Source organism: Haemaphysalis longicornis, unplaced genomic scaffold (genome assembly GCF_048455015.1).
Source record: "Haemaphysalis longicornis isolate Haplotype H1 unplaced genomic scaffold, Haemaphysalis longicornis Haplotype H1 scaffold_3, whole genome shotgun sequence".
NCBI lineage: Eukaryota > Metazoa > Arthropoda > Arachnida > Ixodida > Ixodidae > Haemaphysalis > Haemaphysalis longicornis.
In genome coordinates this window covers 62,250,089-62,264,672 of record NW_027526335.1, presented here as the reverse complement: position 1 = coordinate 62,264,672, position 14,584 = coordinate 62,250,089, and the positions used below count along the sequence as shown (strand labels likewise).

Here is a 14,584-nt window from a genome sequence, read left to right as displayed (position 1 = left end):
CAAATGAAGAAGCTCACAAAATATGCTGATGAACGTGTGTAGAACAGAGGCATTGTAGAACAAATGTAGAACAAAAGCACGTAGCCATGCAGAGGCTGATTTACTATTGGAAGGCGATATGATCTCACACAGCATGCTAGGTTCTCGTAATGGTCTATCCATGCAGTATGCATTCCTCCTCTTAAAGGAAAAGGTGATCCAAAAAAGGAGTCCGTTGCTTTTGCTGCAGACCTAAAAGAAGCCTTTGACCCTGTCTTGCACAGAGCCCTTTTGCAAGCACTAAACGAACACCAGCGTGGGAAACGCACATACAACTACGTCCAAACTTTTCTAAATAACCAAACAACACACAGAATAGCTGGCCAGATATACTACCATCAGGCCGACCTTTTCTGTGTTTTTTCATTTCAATAAAATTCCTCTCTCTCTCAAACAGCACCCGTAAGGATTGGAGATATCCACTCGAATGCTTTTGACATGCCCAACAGCAAACACCATTAATCATGGTGAGCTATGGGAGGCAGCTCTGGCCAGCTTTGGCCCCAGGACCCAGGGAGACCTTACCATTTGGTGTTGGAAAGGAGTGGACACTGGAACCAAGGACAGAGGGGCCCACACTTAGCAGTTTCTTTACCTTGTTTGTGGTTTGTGGGAAAGGAAAAGGAAAGGAAGTGCACTGGGGATATTTTTGAGCTGGGCAGGGAGCTGGCCTGCATAAAACCCAGTTCAGGGAAAGGGTGAGAAAAATAATGCATCTTTTTGGTTTCTTTTATGCTACAACATATTTTTTTTTTTTAATTTTCGGCTCCTGTTCCAGCGGCACCTAGCTCCAGGCACAAAATTATGGGGCTGTGGCAGCGTGAAACAAAGAATTGGCAGAACTACACTGAAGTGCTCTGAATTTCACTGCCAACAGTTATGCTACCAAATACAATCAAATTAGATTAGTCGCAGTAAATCAAATTAGACGGTCGCAGTAAAGCAATAATAGAACTAGCACAGAGTGTAGTGCACTAGACTTCTTCCGCACTCTTCACTACCTCCCATTACAAAACCATCCCACCCTCGGCTTTCATCTAAAAAAAGAAAAAAGGCCCTGTCTGCGCCACAATACTTCAATTTCTACACTATCTGGGCACCTTTCGTCCATGGGACCAATCCATGCTGCCAATGGCAAAGAAACAGTTTCAAGGCTGCACCATCAGAAGTGCACGATTTCACCACACTCGTATCTCTTGGACACACTGAACAGCTCAACAGAATTTGGAAGGCTCATCAAAAAGATAGAATTGGTAGGAATTAAGCTAAGTAAAGCAACTACATCGAGGAAAGCTTGGCAGTCACATCAGTGAATGCTTCAAGGCCAAATTAATTTTGCTGCCTTGAGAGATTGATACTGTACGGCATGCAGAAAGCAACCACAGAGCGTAGCACCCGCTGGGAAATAACTTGAGTACGCTGGCAATAACACAGAGAGGACGCGGAGCTTCTCCTGGAAGTAGCTTTATTGGGGGCCGGTAAAAGCCACCGCTTCGCGGTGGGCGGCCAGCCACGTGGCAGAGGCGGAGGGAGCTCAGTCGAAGAGTCCGAAGCCCATGTCGTCGTCTTCTTCCTCAGACTCCTCCTTCTTGGCTTCCTCCTTCTTAGCCTCTGCCGGCTTGGCCCCGGCGGCCCCACCTCCTGCGGCTGGTGCTGCTGCTGCTGCTGCGGCAAACTTGCTCGGGTCCTTCATGTACTCCTTGGCCTGTAACAACCACACACAACCGGTAAGCCACACATGCGCCCCACACCGCCACCATCGCCTAGATGGGCTGGCAACAAGCCTGTGTGGACCGAGAGCAAGCGCCTTCAATGGAACAAAAGAAAGGCTCACACACACGCTATAAAAAAATATTACTCAACTTCAGCTGCCTTTCAGAAAAGTTATTGGGATTACCAAGGTGCGTTAGGCTTTGTGATGCGAGAAGAACCTGAATATCTAAGTTTGCGAAGACAAATTTTATGTAATTTGAATTTTTGCATGAATATGGGGAAGGGGGGGGGGGGGGGGGGAAGAAAAACTACAGGATTCAAATTCTATTCCTCGTGCCAATGTATTTAGCTCTAAAAACTTCAAAGAGGTGTTGGAATGTTCTCGTTCTAAAGAAAACATCCTTTTTCTTTTTTTTTTTCTTCTAATTACTCATTTTTGTAAAGAGTCCAGATGTGTTTTCCCCAGTGCTTTTCCTAGTACCGCATGTTACGTGACGCATTGCCTTGTGGCAGCATTTTGCTTGGGCTGTATAGTTCCTGGCCCGCAGTACTGTAAAAAATCTGCCCCTTAAGTAGGAAATTCTAAAACAGCATGTTGACAGGCCAAAACGATTCGCAGAACTTAATTCTAAGAACAAATTAAAAATACTGCAGTCACCCACATTGGCACTGAAAGTCTCATCCAAACAACAAAGGTGCCAAAATGCGAGACACAGTTAAGCGAATGCCCCGCTTATTTCATGCACTTGGTCGCTGCTTTAACACCCCCCGAGTCGCGAATGTACACCACCGCTGAAATCGCAGACAAACTGACCATCTCAGCCTCCTTGAAGGTGATGTCCGTCTCCAGGGCGATGGCAATAAGGTTCTTGAGACCGTTGACAATGGAGTGCGGTGCCGAGGCGACGGTCGGGTAGCCGATGGCCAGCGAGACCGAGGCCACGTTGCGGACACCCTCCACAAAGGCAGAGCGCAGGTCCTCCGGCGTGATGTCCAGGATGTCGGGGGCGAACACCGTGCCGGAGTCGTACACCTACGCAAAACGGTCAAGCATCAGCAGATTAACGAGTGCATCTCTGCACCAACACACGTCTACACGCAAATAAGTTTCAGCAGCACAGTTACTGCCAGTAGACATTGTTCATGACCAATCAACACTTTTTTTCCCAGCGATCAGATGCCTCGAAAACAAACCAGATGAAGCTCTGTGTGCTACTGCAAAAGCCTGTTCTGGTGTACCTCACAGTGGGAGCCTGGTACCGGACTTCAACATGAAATTTTATTTCAACATGAAATTTACCATACATTTGTGTGTGTGCAGTTGCTGAGCTAAAAGCTGCAACAGCAGCTTGACGAGGCCCAGCAAACCGTTACATGGCAGTAACGACCATAAAGACAACATAAGAGAACATAAAGACAACATAAGAGAAGATGATATACAAAATCCAATATACGTAATTTGGAAAACAACACGACCATGCCAAGTCCCTATGCACACTCAACTTGAGACCCCACATGCCAACTATAGTTTACATGGACGTTTTTAATGCATAAGCTTATGTCATGTGATTGTGTGTGTATGCCAACACACCAGTCTACAACCAAAGCCCCTAATGAGCAATGGCAGCCATACAGCTACAGCCAACTATTCTGGAGAGTTTGATGAGGCAGCGCAATGTTGAAGAGTTTCCACAGCTGTTTTGCTTGGCTGGTACTCTTAGGATACTTTTAGATGACAGGCAGCAAGGCTTCCAACTAGACAAACAAATGCTCCCAGCTTGGCCTAACGGTGCATGAGCAACAGGTGACGAATCATGCGAGCAAGGACCGGATGACGGCCAGCACAGTTACCTGGAGGATCTTCAGTCCGTACGAGAAGGGCGAGATGTTCAACATGTTGAGCAGCGTGGCCTCGGAAGCCCCGACCCGGTCGTCCTTCTTGATCAGATGGATCTCGTTGAGGATTTCGATCGTGCCCTTGGAGATCTTGGTGGGGATCTGCAGGGCCTGGAAGAAGGAGGTCTTCTCGGGGCCCAGGCCCGTGTTCTGGGCCGGGATCATGACGTCCAGGGGGGCCAAGGCGCCGGCGCGGGCCGGGGCCTTGACCTTGTTCTCGATGATCTTCTCGCGCACCTCCGTGAGGTCCTCCTTGGTGAAGACGAAGCCCACGTTGCCCTTGATGTGCGGCAGCAGCCGCTCGAGCGCCGGGTTGTTGTCCAGGTGGCCCCGGATCGCCTTGCGGATCATGGTGTTCTTGCCCATGAGCAGCACCGCGTGCTTGCGCAGCGAGACGCGGATCGTCTGCATCTGCTTGGAGCCGACATTGTCCACGCCCACGATGAAGCACTTGGGGAACTCGTCCAGCAGCTGCACCAGCCGCAGGAAGTAGTTGCTCTTCCAGGTGGTCTTGTCCTCCCTGACCATCTTGAGAGTGAGCCAAGGATGTCTCTTGCGAGTTTAAGGACTGCGCAGAAAGGGGGGGAGGACGCGAAAGCAGCGAGGGTTACACGACGTCACACTACTCGGCAAAACGCGCCGCGGTTTCATGCTTGAACGTCAGTATGCTTTGATCTAGGGCTCGTACTAGGTTGTCCTACGGCAATCCGGCGACGCGCCGGCTAGCGAGCGCAAAACGAGACACGGAACGCTGTCATTGCGTCGTTTCCAACCAGTCGATCAGTCGAACAGCCTGCAAGTTTTGACCGCGGGGATGTAAAGCCAATTTCGCTGCACGAATAAATAAAACGGTTACAAACTGATTTAACTCCGTCTTAGCGACTGACGCATCTGTTCAGCAACAGGTCATAGGGAAGCAGTTTTGTCATGTTTTCTCAATCGCCTAAACGCGAAAATTGAATGAAACATAAACGACGTCTGAAAAAGCTGAATACTTCTCTTGCGCGAATGAAAGTAAAAGAAACACCGCTCCGGAGTTGCGGCAAAACACTTAGCACGTCTCACGTTACTACCCGTATGCTTCGATGTAAAGAATATCGGATTTACTACGTATAATTACATTCTTGTTAGCTCAAAATGACGGCAAATGATTTAGCTTTGTCTACGCTTGCAAACAGTGATTAGCAATTAATTTATTGCCTGATTAACACGGATTACAGAGACCGCTACTACGTACCGTAAACACTCAAAACGATCTTGCAGAAGAAAGGAAGTTGCACACCGGAAAAAGCAGGAACAGTATGTTCCGGCTCGCTCTGGATTTGGCTGTCGACTGTGTAGTTCACGTGATTCCGGTTTCGATTCGTTTCAATAATTTAGGGTAAGAGAAAGCTGATGTAATTTTTTTTACTTTATAAAACCCTATGTTACTAAAATATAAATGATTTTAATAACATTAGTTATTACACTAACAGCTGTTTGACCCCCATGCGTTTGTAGGCATGGCGGGGCGCGAAACTTGACGCACGTAATTCTGCTGCTGCGTGTAGAGCACTGCACGGGCCTGATTTTAAGGCCCGAGCCCGGCCCGAGCCCGCTTCGCGAAGCCCGAGCCCAACCCGGGCCCGGGCATTCATAAGTGAGCCTGGCCCGAGCCCGGCCCGGGCCCGCCATCTCAAACCCAGGCCCGGCCCGGCCCGGAAATTTATTTTTTGGCCGAGGGATGGCCCGCGCGTGTGTGACCAGGCCCGTTCTTTGACGCTGAAGCAACTTTGTTTATTATATTCCGGGCGATCAGACGGAGCATATAGTCTGTACAAGCACGTCATGAACTGAAACGCAACAAATAAGGGTTTAAACGTGCACGTAGTTTAGCTTTCACCGTCTGCAGTTCACGCCACATCGGCGTAATAATAGCTCGTATTCCTGCATGAGAGACATCATCACCTTTGATTACTAGACTCTTGGCAACTTCACGTGGTTGTCTAGGACACAAGTTGGTATTGCTGAAATTTTTTATCCGCATTTGAATCAACGAGTATGTACGCGCGTTGAAATACTTCCCCTCCTGTGATTGTTAAGCGGTGGTGTTTCTGTGGCACGCGAGTTTGATTCCCGGCCACGGCAGCCGCATTTTGATTGGTGCGACATCTAAAACACACGTGTACATACATAGACATAGGTGCAAAGCTCCAGGAAATCTGAATTAATTCATTTCCCTCTTGGGCATTCCTTGTAATCGTATGTTTGTTATGTTATACATCAAAATATAAAATATTTATGCAGTACAAGAAATGTCATTAAAATTGCAGTATAGTGACCATCGAACCTAGCAAAACACGTTTTTAAAACAATGCGTACAAATAACAGCAAGAAGCGCGCAACAATAAACCAAGAATATTCATTTTGATGCTCTTTCCTACACTTCACGTCGGACCTATTAACGGCCGTGCCTATGAATTCAAACCCGAGCCCGGCCCGGGCACACGGCGTCGAGCCCGAGCCCGGCCCGGGCCCGCGGCATTGAACCCGTGCCCGGCGCTGTCCCGCCGATAATCGACTTCGGGCGGCCCGGCCCGGCCCGCGGGCCAGGTCGGGCCCGGGCTTTCGGGCCGGCCCGGGCCCGTGCAGTGCTCTACCTGCGTGATCAACGAATCAGTTTGAAAATAATAACACATTCCCCGCCAGCCCCTACTCATTTACGACAAACACTGCAAGTTGGAGCAACCATTTGTTTTTCCTGTCATAAGTCTGCGCAACGCTAGCTGTGCAAAAGCACAGAGCAACCCCGATCTTCGTATGGTTACAATGAAATTACAGACGGTATTCTAGTTCAGTGTAGTATGGTATTCGTAGTGCTACAAAAAAGAGTAATCAAATAACACCTAAAAAATCAAATGCGAGGCACATCAGTGGCTCAGATCAATCGTTAGCAGGTTACCCCGACAGTTCGCAGATTATCTGGGAGTGGGAAGAAAGAAAATAGTTTTACAATATCGTCTAGGTAAACGTACCATACTCATACTTGATGCACCAAGTATCGTTCTACAGAGACATTTCTTCCCGTTTTTCAAGCAGCCTTGATTTTGCAGCCTGATACGTTAGTTCAACCATTCGTTTCTTTGATACGGTTTTCACTGTTCTACATATGTAAGAAAATGTTTTTCACCATGGCTCAAAATTGCATAACCCAGCTGTTGCGTTGGATCCCGGTACAACAGAGCACATTTTCTACTTCCGTCCGTACCGCACACACGCCAGTGTAACGAAAGTGGTTATATATTTGACTATCGTTTACAAGAGTTCGATCCTGGAGCAAAATTTGATTCAGGGCACTATTGACAACTGACTTTTGTGGCAACAATTTCCGATGATTGCGTTGCCTGAAAGACAGGAGAAAAAAAAACTGAATTCATCACCGACAATTCCAGCTAATGTACACCCGGTGTCAAACGTTTCCTGGGCACAATTTTGAAAATCGAAGCCAATTCCTCTGTTTCCTAGTGGCTAAGCTCCTGCAAATTGGTATGGTGATCATGCTTCGAAGTGCGATGATTTGCTTAGGAAGGCAAATTAAATACTGAGCCATCAGACTTTCATTTCCGAAATCGTGTCCCGGAAACTTTCGATGCCAGGTGTATGTTTCTAATCATGTGATGTTAGCTTTTGTAATGTGTGAATAGGCTTGTTATGATGTGTCGAATGAAAAAGCATGCCCAATTTTTGTGTTAAGATCTACTTCGCCAGTCCTGACAATAATTTTTTACATAGCAGAGTCTATAAATGAAGTCATTGACACATTAGTGAAAGGCTGCCAACAACTTTCATTGCGTAAGCATAGCTATTGGTCAATCACTACATCAGTCGATACATAACTATGGATCAAGAGAGGAACGCTTCTGCAGCTCCAAATTGGAGCAAGTTTAGCCCTGATGTACTCCTGACACAGGACCGAAACCAGGATTTACTATGGGTGCGCTGGTAATTTTTTCCAGAATAATAACAAAGAAAGTAAGCTGCGCAAAGCAAGAAGTTTTCAGCTTTTTCGAGCCCTCGCTCTTGTTTTGGACTCCACATACTTTAGACTACAAAAGGGTTTGCTGACAGGCTAGTTGGTACATTGTAATAAAAAAAAAAACAGCGCAAAAGACAAAACAAAGAAAGGAACCACAAACCACAGGCGCTGCAGAGAAATAAATTGCAAAAGGATTTGCTGATGGGCCAGTTGGCACATTGTAATACAAAGAAAAGCAGCGCAAAAGACAGGACGAAGAAAGGAACCACAAACCATGGGCGCTGTAGCTTGTGGTTCCTTTTTTCGTCCTATCTTTTGCGCTGCTTTTTTTTTTTTCAAAATACTTTAGATGAACTAAAATGGTTTGCTGAATCACAAGGGTGTATAGCTCAAAATGTGTAGTCAACTCCTGGTGAGCTACCAATTACCAGTTTGGAAAATAGCCCGCATATAAGCAGTATGAAAAAAAATGTTGAAAGGTGAGCCAAGCTGGAACATATTCCTGGTGCAGTCTTGGTCCACGTATGAAATGTTGCCTGAAAAACCAACAATTGAAGGTAGTAACTCGCTCCTTGGCAGTACCACTTCAAAGCAAGGCAATGTTGCTTTTACTGGGTGCTGCGTATAGTGTTTCAAATACGGTTTGATTTGTTTCACCACTGCTTGGGTACACACAGAAAAATGGATTAATACACCGTGTGCGATTGAAAGAACACGAAATCGTGAAAAAAATATGTATATTTTTTACTTTTATGAAACAGGAAAGGTGGCACAAGGGCAAAATTTGATAACAGCAAATGAAAAATCATGTTGGGTATGTTTGAAAGCACGTCACATCTATGTATTCAGCATTGCTCAGCAAAAGAACAAGTTTGACACAATCAGGCCAACACAAGCTCTGTGCACATGATCGGTGAATTAAATGCAGCTACCATAATTCATGATTGAGCATAGCCAAAATTGAAATATCAATTAATTTTGTCCAAAAAAATTGATATCCCTATGTCCCAACTTCTTGAGAAATTGCAACAAACAATATCAAACATCTTGCGACGAGGGTGAGAACATACGAAATAGATCTAACTAAATAAAGGTTAATTGAGCTAGTAAATTACATGACATGTTGGTGAAACTTACTTGCATGTAGCAAATTATGACATAATACATGGTTTGTCCTATACACTGCAGACAGCAAAAAATAAGCACAGATGATAGTCTAAAATGTCCCTTCTTTCATCTCGGTTCCTACACTGTTTCACCTATGATACGAAATAGATGTAGTTATGCATCTAGGAAAAAGGAATCTAAGGTGTCATTTGCATAAAAATACATTTATATAAAAAGGATAAGTCACGGGCATGGCTATCACACCATATCATTTTTCATTCACACCTCACATGTATAACACTATGAGGTCAAACCCATCTTTCACATCATACAGATTTCAAATATAATAAATAACAACTTAACATCACAAAAAACGCTGTATTCTACCCTTACGAAAAAGTGAACTGAATAATTACGTCAATGCGAGCATAATAGCGCAAAAAATGGGATCACGGGGCTCAAAACGACGCAAGGCACAATTACAATGACTACCACACGCTTAATTAAAACAGTATGGCCTGTCAGCCACATTGCGGTGAAATGGGGTTAACCACACTGCCCTATTTGCCATGCCTGCCAGCCGGTGGGCACCACATGTTACCAAACCTATCTGGCAGCTCTTTGTGCTGGCTATCCCAGGTCCAAGGTTCGTCCTCTCGAGAGTATGGCGTTAGAGGCACGTCGAAGGGGAGTGGTAGAAACAAGGCGTTCTTCGCCCCAGCTTCTTCAGACACGACAAAGGTCGCCGCATCTCCAAACTTGGAAGGAAGAAGCAGGACTCCGAGTTCATACGAGCGGATCATTAGTTGGCTCCCGTTTTTTTCAAACGCGCCCCAGGCCGCTTTTGATAGGTTTGCACTCGTGATGAGCAGCCAGGCAGCCTGCTTTCCGCTGGGCGACAACCGCGTGTAAGACTTGATGTGAGGCGACGCCGTGGTGCGGCCTAGACGTCCGCTCCTCCAACGATGGAAGTAGCTGTCGAGCCAGCGTTGCTTGTCGGCGGTTCGTATGCTGTACGGCAATGACTGCCCGGCGGGATACCCTTCGAGGCTGCAGCGAACGTCGGTGACTGTGGGGAATATAAGCTTCAGTGGCACTGACTGCACAGCCGGTCCAGAGTTCTTCACTGTCGCAAGGCTGCAGAGGAACTCTCCTGTCAACCAAGCCTCTGCATTTGAGCCTAGAGAACCGATGCTAGAGAACTGAGCGATGAGGGGCCAATGATTGGACACCAATTCCTTGCTGGGCCCATGTTGGCTGAGCAAGTTACGAAGTCTCAGATGTCCAAACGAAGACTTCTTTGGGCCCGTGTGTCTGCCAGGCACTGATCTGCAACATGACATACAAAATGCTTCTAGGAACGGCAAGGACTGCAACAAGTTGTAGCATTACTTGTTCAAGTTTATAGATAAACTAAGTAACAGCAAAGACACACTTTTGCATACACCTGAGCAGTATAGTTACCTAACGCTGGAAACGTTACGCAGGTTTTCGTTAAGAAAGGAGTGATGTTCGGTGATGTGGAAGTTTATCTCATTTCTCGTTTAAGGGGAGAAAGTGGATGACGAGTAATGTCATGAAATATCTCACTCTTAATTGGATATGGTGACATGAATGTACACATTAAAATATTTGACAATTACTGCAGTGATGCATCCAGTGTAAAAAAAATGTAGTTACTACATTTTTAACAGTTTTGAAATGTAGGTCATACATGATACATGAATCAAAGGAAGTTTAGCGGTGCTAAAAAAGGAGTCGATTGTTTATGCATCCCAGCAAACATGACAGACAACTCTTTTGCTTGTCATGCCTGTGGTCTTCCCCAATGCCCCTTTCTGTGTGTCACCAACCTTCACAAACACTTGATTTTTATGATCTATTGGGTAAGTGTATCCCAAATTTTAGTTGAACCGGTCTGGGAGAATATCTGGTAAAAACACAGGTACCAAAGTAAGCCTTCTCTGTGATGGCGATTTGAACCAAGTCCAGCAACCCGACACATTTCAGTTAACACTCCAATGTAAGGCCTATGCACACTGTCTTCCCTCTACAGCCACCCTACCTCTACGCTTCCCAACTCGAGAGTCATTCGACTCATCATTATCAGCCTGTTTGTGTCCATATCTCTAGACATTACAGTTTAGCAATGCTCTAGCCCAATTTGACTATTTGCAATGAAGAATCTGAAATTGTGTAGTTGGTCCCTAAAAAAAACATTTTAGCACACTAAAACACCAGTCCCAGTTAAAATAAAAAGACAATCATTGTTCAACAATGAGCTGTATGCTAGTATGTGTACTGGTACCATATCACGGGCATTTCAGTGAGACCGGAGAGAGTGCGCACCCAACAAGGAAAACCTTGACTGCCGAGAAGTCGTGGTTTCTTATGTAGTGGCACCACTCGTTGATGTGCGGTTCCCTGTACGCTTCGAGGTAGTCCAGCAGGTCGGCTCGAAATCTGGTTTCCGAGTCGCCGCCCTGCGAACCGGAGGCGAGGCGCGGACAGAGTGGGCCGACCCAGATGGCCTGAGTCTTTTGAGCCCAGTCAGAAGAGACCATGTTGGCCGTGTGTATGACGACCCGCAGTCCCGCTTTGTACAGCAGCAGCATCATCTTGGTGTGGTGCGTGCCGTACACGATCTCCAACTTAGCCTGCGCGAACGAGACGTGCTTGAACTCGGCAGCCGAGGCCTCCAGCTCCCTCTTGGCCTCACGCTGTTCGCCGTGCACGACAAGCAGAGGCATGTTCCGAAACTCGGCTGGGTACTGCTCCACCAGCCACGGTATGTCAAAGCAGTAGTTGAACTGGGCCGAGCGAGTTAACTCGCCCATTTTGGGCGACAGAAGGTCTCGTACCGACCGGGTGATCTGAGCTGTATTGAAGCGGGCCGGAATTCCCTCAACAGTCGTGTAATAGAGGCTGAACAACGCGTCGTTGTAGCACGACGACTTCGGGCTCTCGCCGTTGTGCCTGTAGTCCCGCTGGTGGTCGGGATTCTTGCGATAGCAGTCGCTCCCGTATGGACATAGCGGACGGTCGTCCGAATCGGCAACGCCTGCGCTCGCAACAGCGCCGGCTTCGCGCTTTACTTGGTTAGGTGCTTTTCTAACGGCGTTGCTAGGCTTCACATTCGTTACGGGCTTTTTCTTTGCCGGGAGGTTTTCAACGCCGGCGGGCGCACTGTGAACAGGCAGTTGCGTTTCAGGAGCGCGCGTCGAAGGTTTGCTTCGAGCGCTATCTTCTTCACTGCCGCTGCTAGAGTCCGATATCTCGTGTATCCTGCTGGGTCGTTCAATTAACTTCCTGCGCTTCGGCGGCCCATGAGAGCTCGTCGCCGGGGCACTTGGCTGACGTTTCTCCGGCAGAAAAGGCAGCTCATCCGAGTCGACCGTTGCATCGGAATCACTCATACTGCAGCTGCGCACCTTCGGGTATTACACCGATTACACCAAGAAAAATCATAGGCTGCGGTTGGTTGGCATAGCTCTGAAGAGGCGCGCCACGAGTACACCCAGAACTCCGCAGCACCCAACAAAAATTGAACAAATTGCGGGCCAACTGGGACAACGCGAAAACGCGGGCAAACAAACGACTACGGCTATGGTCGGCTACGGCTTGATACGCCTACTCATGGCGTCTGCTACTACTGAACTACTGAAATGAATGAAACTACGGGGGGGGGCTTGGTAGCCTAGTTGGGGAAGAGGGAACTACTAAACTCCCTTCCATCAAAGAGTTTCGATAAAGGGATAAAATCTGCGTGTCCGTTTTTTCTGCTACAACAAATGAGCGTCTTTTAAACAATTTTCATTTTCAGACCATAAATAAACTTTGCTCGAACGTGTCCATTTTCGGTTTATTTTGTTTAAAAAATGACACAGGTGGCATTACTACACGATTTTTTCAGCAATTGATTAAAGCATTTTTGCGCCTATGGGAGAAAAACACGCCAGAAAAATATTTTCCCTTTGCGGATACATGTAAAAACCAGAGAAAGACTTCCTGCTCTCGTCGACTAGGTTTTGTACAGAATGAAAAAAAAAAAAAAAAATCGAGGGCAATCCGACTGTTTAAATTTTCACAGCAAAAACATACGCCACAAAATACGACAGCCACGCACGTTTGAGAACATTCAAGCGAGCCGTTGTGCCAAACAATAAGTGAAAAGATCGGTGATTAATTGTGTTCTATATGACTATAAATTCAGTCAAGTTGATCCAATCTTCATACAAGATATTATCAACATACATAAACTCATCTCTCCCTGCAGGATCGCCCGTGAAAAATATGCTGACCAGAATGCTCACTTAGCCATTTTTAATACGCCGGGAAACCGTATGCTCCGAGTCAGTTCACACAGAAACACTGTACATGTGTGCAAATGCGGGAATTTTATTCTCCCATGGAGACGGTCCATTAACGAACAAATGCATATATATCTTTCTTTGATCCTCCCCCTCCTAAAAAAAAAAAAAAAAGAACGCGCATACATTGGTGCCTCTTTCGTCGCTCCCACTCGATCCTAAGCTCTTTTGATGTCCCCAAAATTTCGCCGTAAAAAAAAAAAGCACATTGATGAATTTTTATTAATTACTGTTGCCCCACAAACACTTAATTCTCACCGGACCCACTAGCTGTTTATTGGGGTATATGCACCTTACATTATTTTGATTTGCCGAGAACCCGTCCCAAACTCGATGCACTTGGGCGAGTTTATAACTTCAAGTTAATAAATATACACATATCCATATACCATTATTTAGATACTAGCTGCACATAACGAGATAACGACCATGATCAAACGAACCTCAAGCGGTGTGACTGCGCACGCTATCCTTGACTTCACCAAACATATACGTTTTGCACGTGTTCAGCAAACGCAAAAACACACACAGAAAGAGATAATCTGGCAGGAGTATGGAGAAGCGAAGAACGAAACTAGCCAGGTGCCGACACCGTCGCCGTTAGCCTGCGCTCCCGATACCGGAGAAGCGCGCTTCTCGGAAGCGCCTTCCTGTTGCGCGTGACGCAATTTTTTTTCCTCTGCGTCACCGATCTGCATGTGACGTCTCCCTGAGCAAGAAAGAAAGCGGCGCATTTACAGAACAGACGTTCACCGCGGGACTGTCTGAGCGCGTAGATAGTTTTATTGGCAATATTTCGCTTTACCTTCCCAGCGTACGACCAGTACGAGACCGAGGTAAGTAAACTCCTTGGGGCATTTTACCAACGGTCGTCCAGCTGATTGCCTGTCGTCTGCTAGAAATGACAGACGTCTGTCAATGACGCACTGGCCGTTTGGTCTTTGTTCTGGCAGTGTTAGCGTCAGTGTTAGCCTGCTAGCGTCATGTGTTTACCACGGCACTCGCGTAAATTAACCATACTATCAATCAAGCAAAGGCTCATCGCATATAATTCATTAAATACTAGCTGTGACCACATCCTTAAAAAATTAGCTCCGAATTTAAATCGTTTTTATGCCACTGGTGTTTGCTTAAAAAACCAAGTTGTGGCTATTTCATTTTTGTAAGTGGTTCTCCTAGTCTCAAATTTCATTTTCAATTTGTGGTGTGTACATAAAGAAGGGTTGTAATCAGCTGATCGACAATCTGCAGGCGATGTTGTATTCTGCGCAGGATAATGGACGATCAGATACACGTTTATAGTGAAGATTGTCAGTAGTGTCTTTGAATGGCAATAGGTTGCGAGTTAAAATCGAATGACAATAGGTTGAGATAATATCGAGACAACCGTAGACGCGAACGAAATGAAGTGGAAAAGTTGTACGCCGACTGCTCGTAGCGACGT

General features: G+C 46.4%; 2 protein-coding genes across 2 annotated transcripts; both read right to left on the bottom strand.

Moving 5' to 3' along the window:
- Positions 1-1,487: 1,487 nt before the first annotated feature.
- On the bottom strand, positions 1,488-5,009 carry Rplp0 (ribosomal protein LP0). The gene is made up of 4 exons (XM_077703267.1): positions 4,886-5,009; positions 3,604-4,216; positions 2,567-2,785; positions 1,488-1,744 (listed from the first exon to the last, which is right to left on the bottom strand). Exons 2-4 carry the CDS (start codon positions 4,174-4,176, stop codon positions 1,574-1,576), a joined length of 963 nt encoding a protein of 320 aa, XP_077559393.1. The 5' UTR covers positions 4,177-4,216; positions 4,886-5,009; the 3' UTR covers positions 1,488-1,573.
- A 3,970-nt stretch (positions 5,010-8,979) lies between these two features.
- On the bottom strand, positions 8,980-12,341 carry LOC144174520 (tyrosyl-DNA phosphodiesterase 1-like). Its single transcript, XM_077703265.1, has 2 exons — positions 11,120-12,341; positions 8,980-10,099 (listed from the first exon to the last, which is right to left on the bottom strand). Exons 1-2 carry the CDS (start codon positions 12,184-12,186, stop codon positions 9,331-9,333), a joined length of 1,836 nt encoding a protein of 611 aa, XP_077559391.1. The 5' UTR covers positions 12,187-12,341; the 3' UTR covers positions 8,980-9,330.
- Between the last annotated feature and the right edge of the window lie 2,243 nt (positions 12,342-14,584).

Bases quoted from the DNA above. Each gene is read 5' to 3' on its own strand.
- Rplp0 (XM_077703267.1), bottom strand. From the start codon at position 4,176: ATGGTCAGGGAGGACAAGACCACCTGGAAGAGCAACTACTTCCTGCGG. The intron at 2,786-3,603 runs GTAACTGTGCTG...CGTTTTGCGTAG, and splicing joins ACGGACTGAAGATCCTCCAG to GTGTACGACTCCGGCACGGT. The intron at 1,745-2,566 runs GTCAGTTTGTCT...TGGTTGTTACAG, and splicing joins CCTTCAAGGAGGCTGAGATG to GCCAAGGAGTACATGAAGGA.
- LOC144174520 (XM_077703265.1), bottom strand. From the start codon at position 12,186: ATGAGTGATTCCGATGCAACGGTCGACTCGGATGAGCTGCCTTTTCTG. The intron at 10,100-11,119 runs GTGCGCACTCTC...GTCATGTTGCAG, and splicing joins GTCAAGGTTTTCCTTGTTGG to ATCAGTGCCTGGCAGACACA.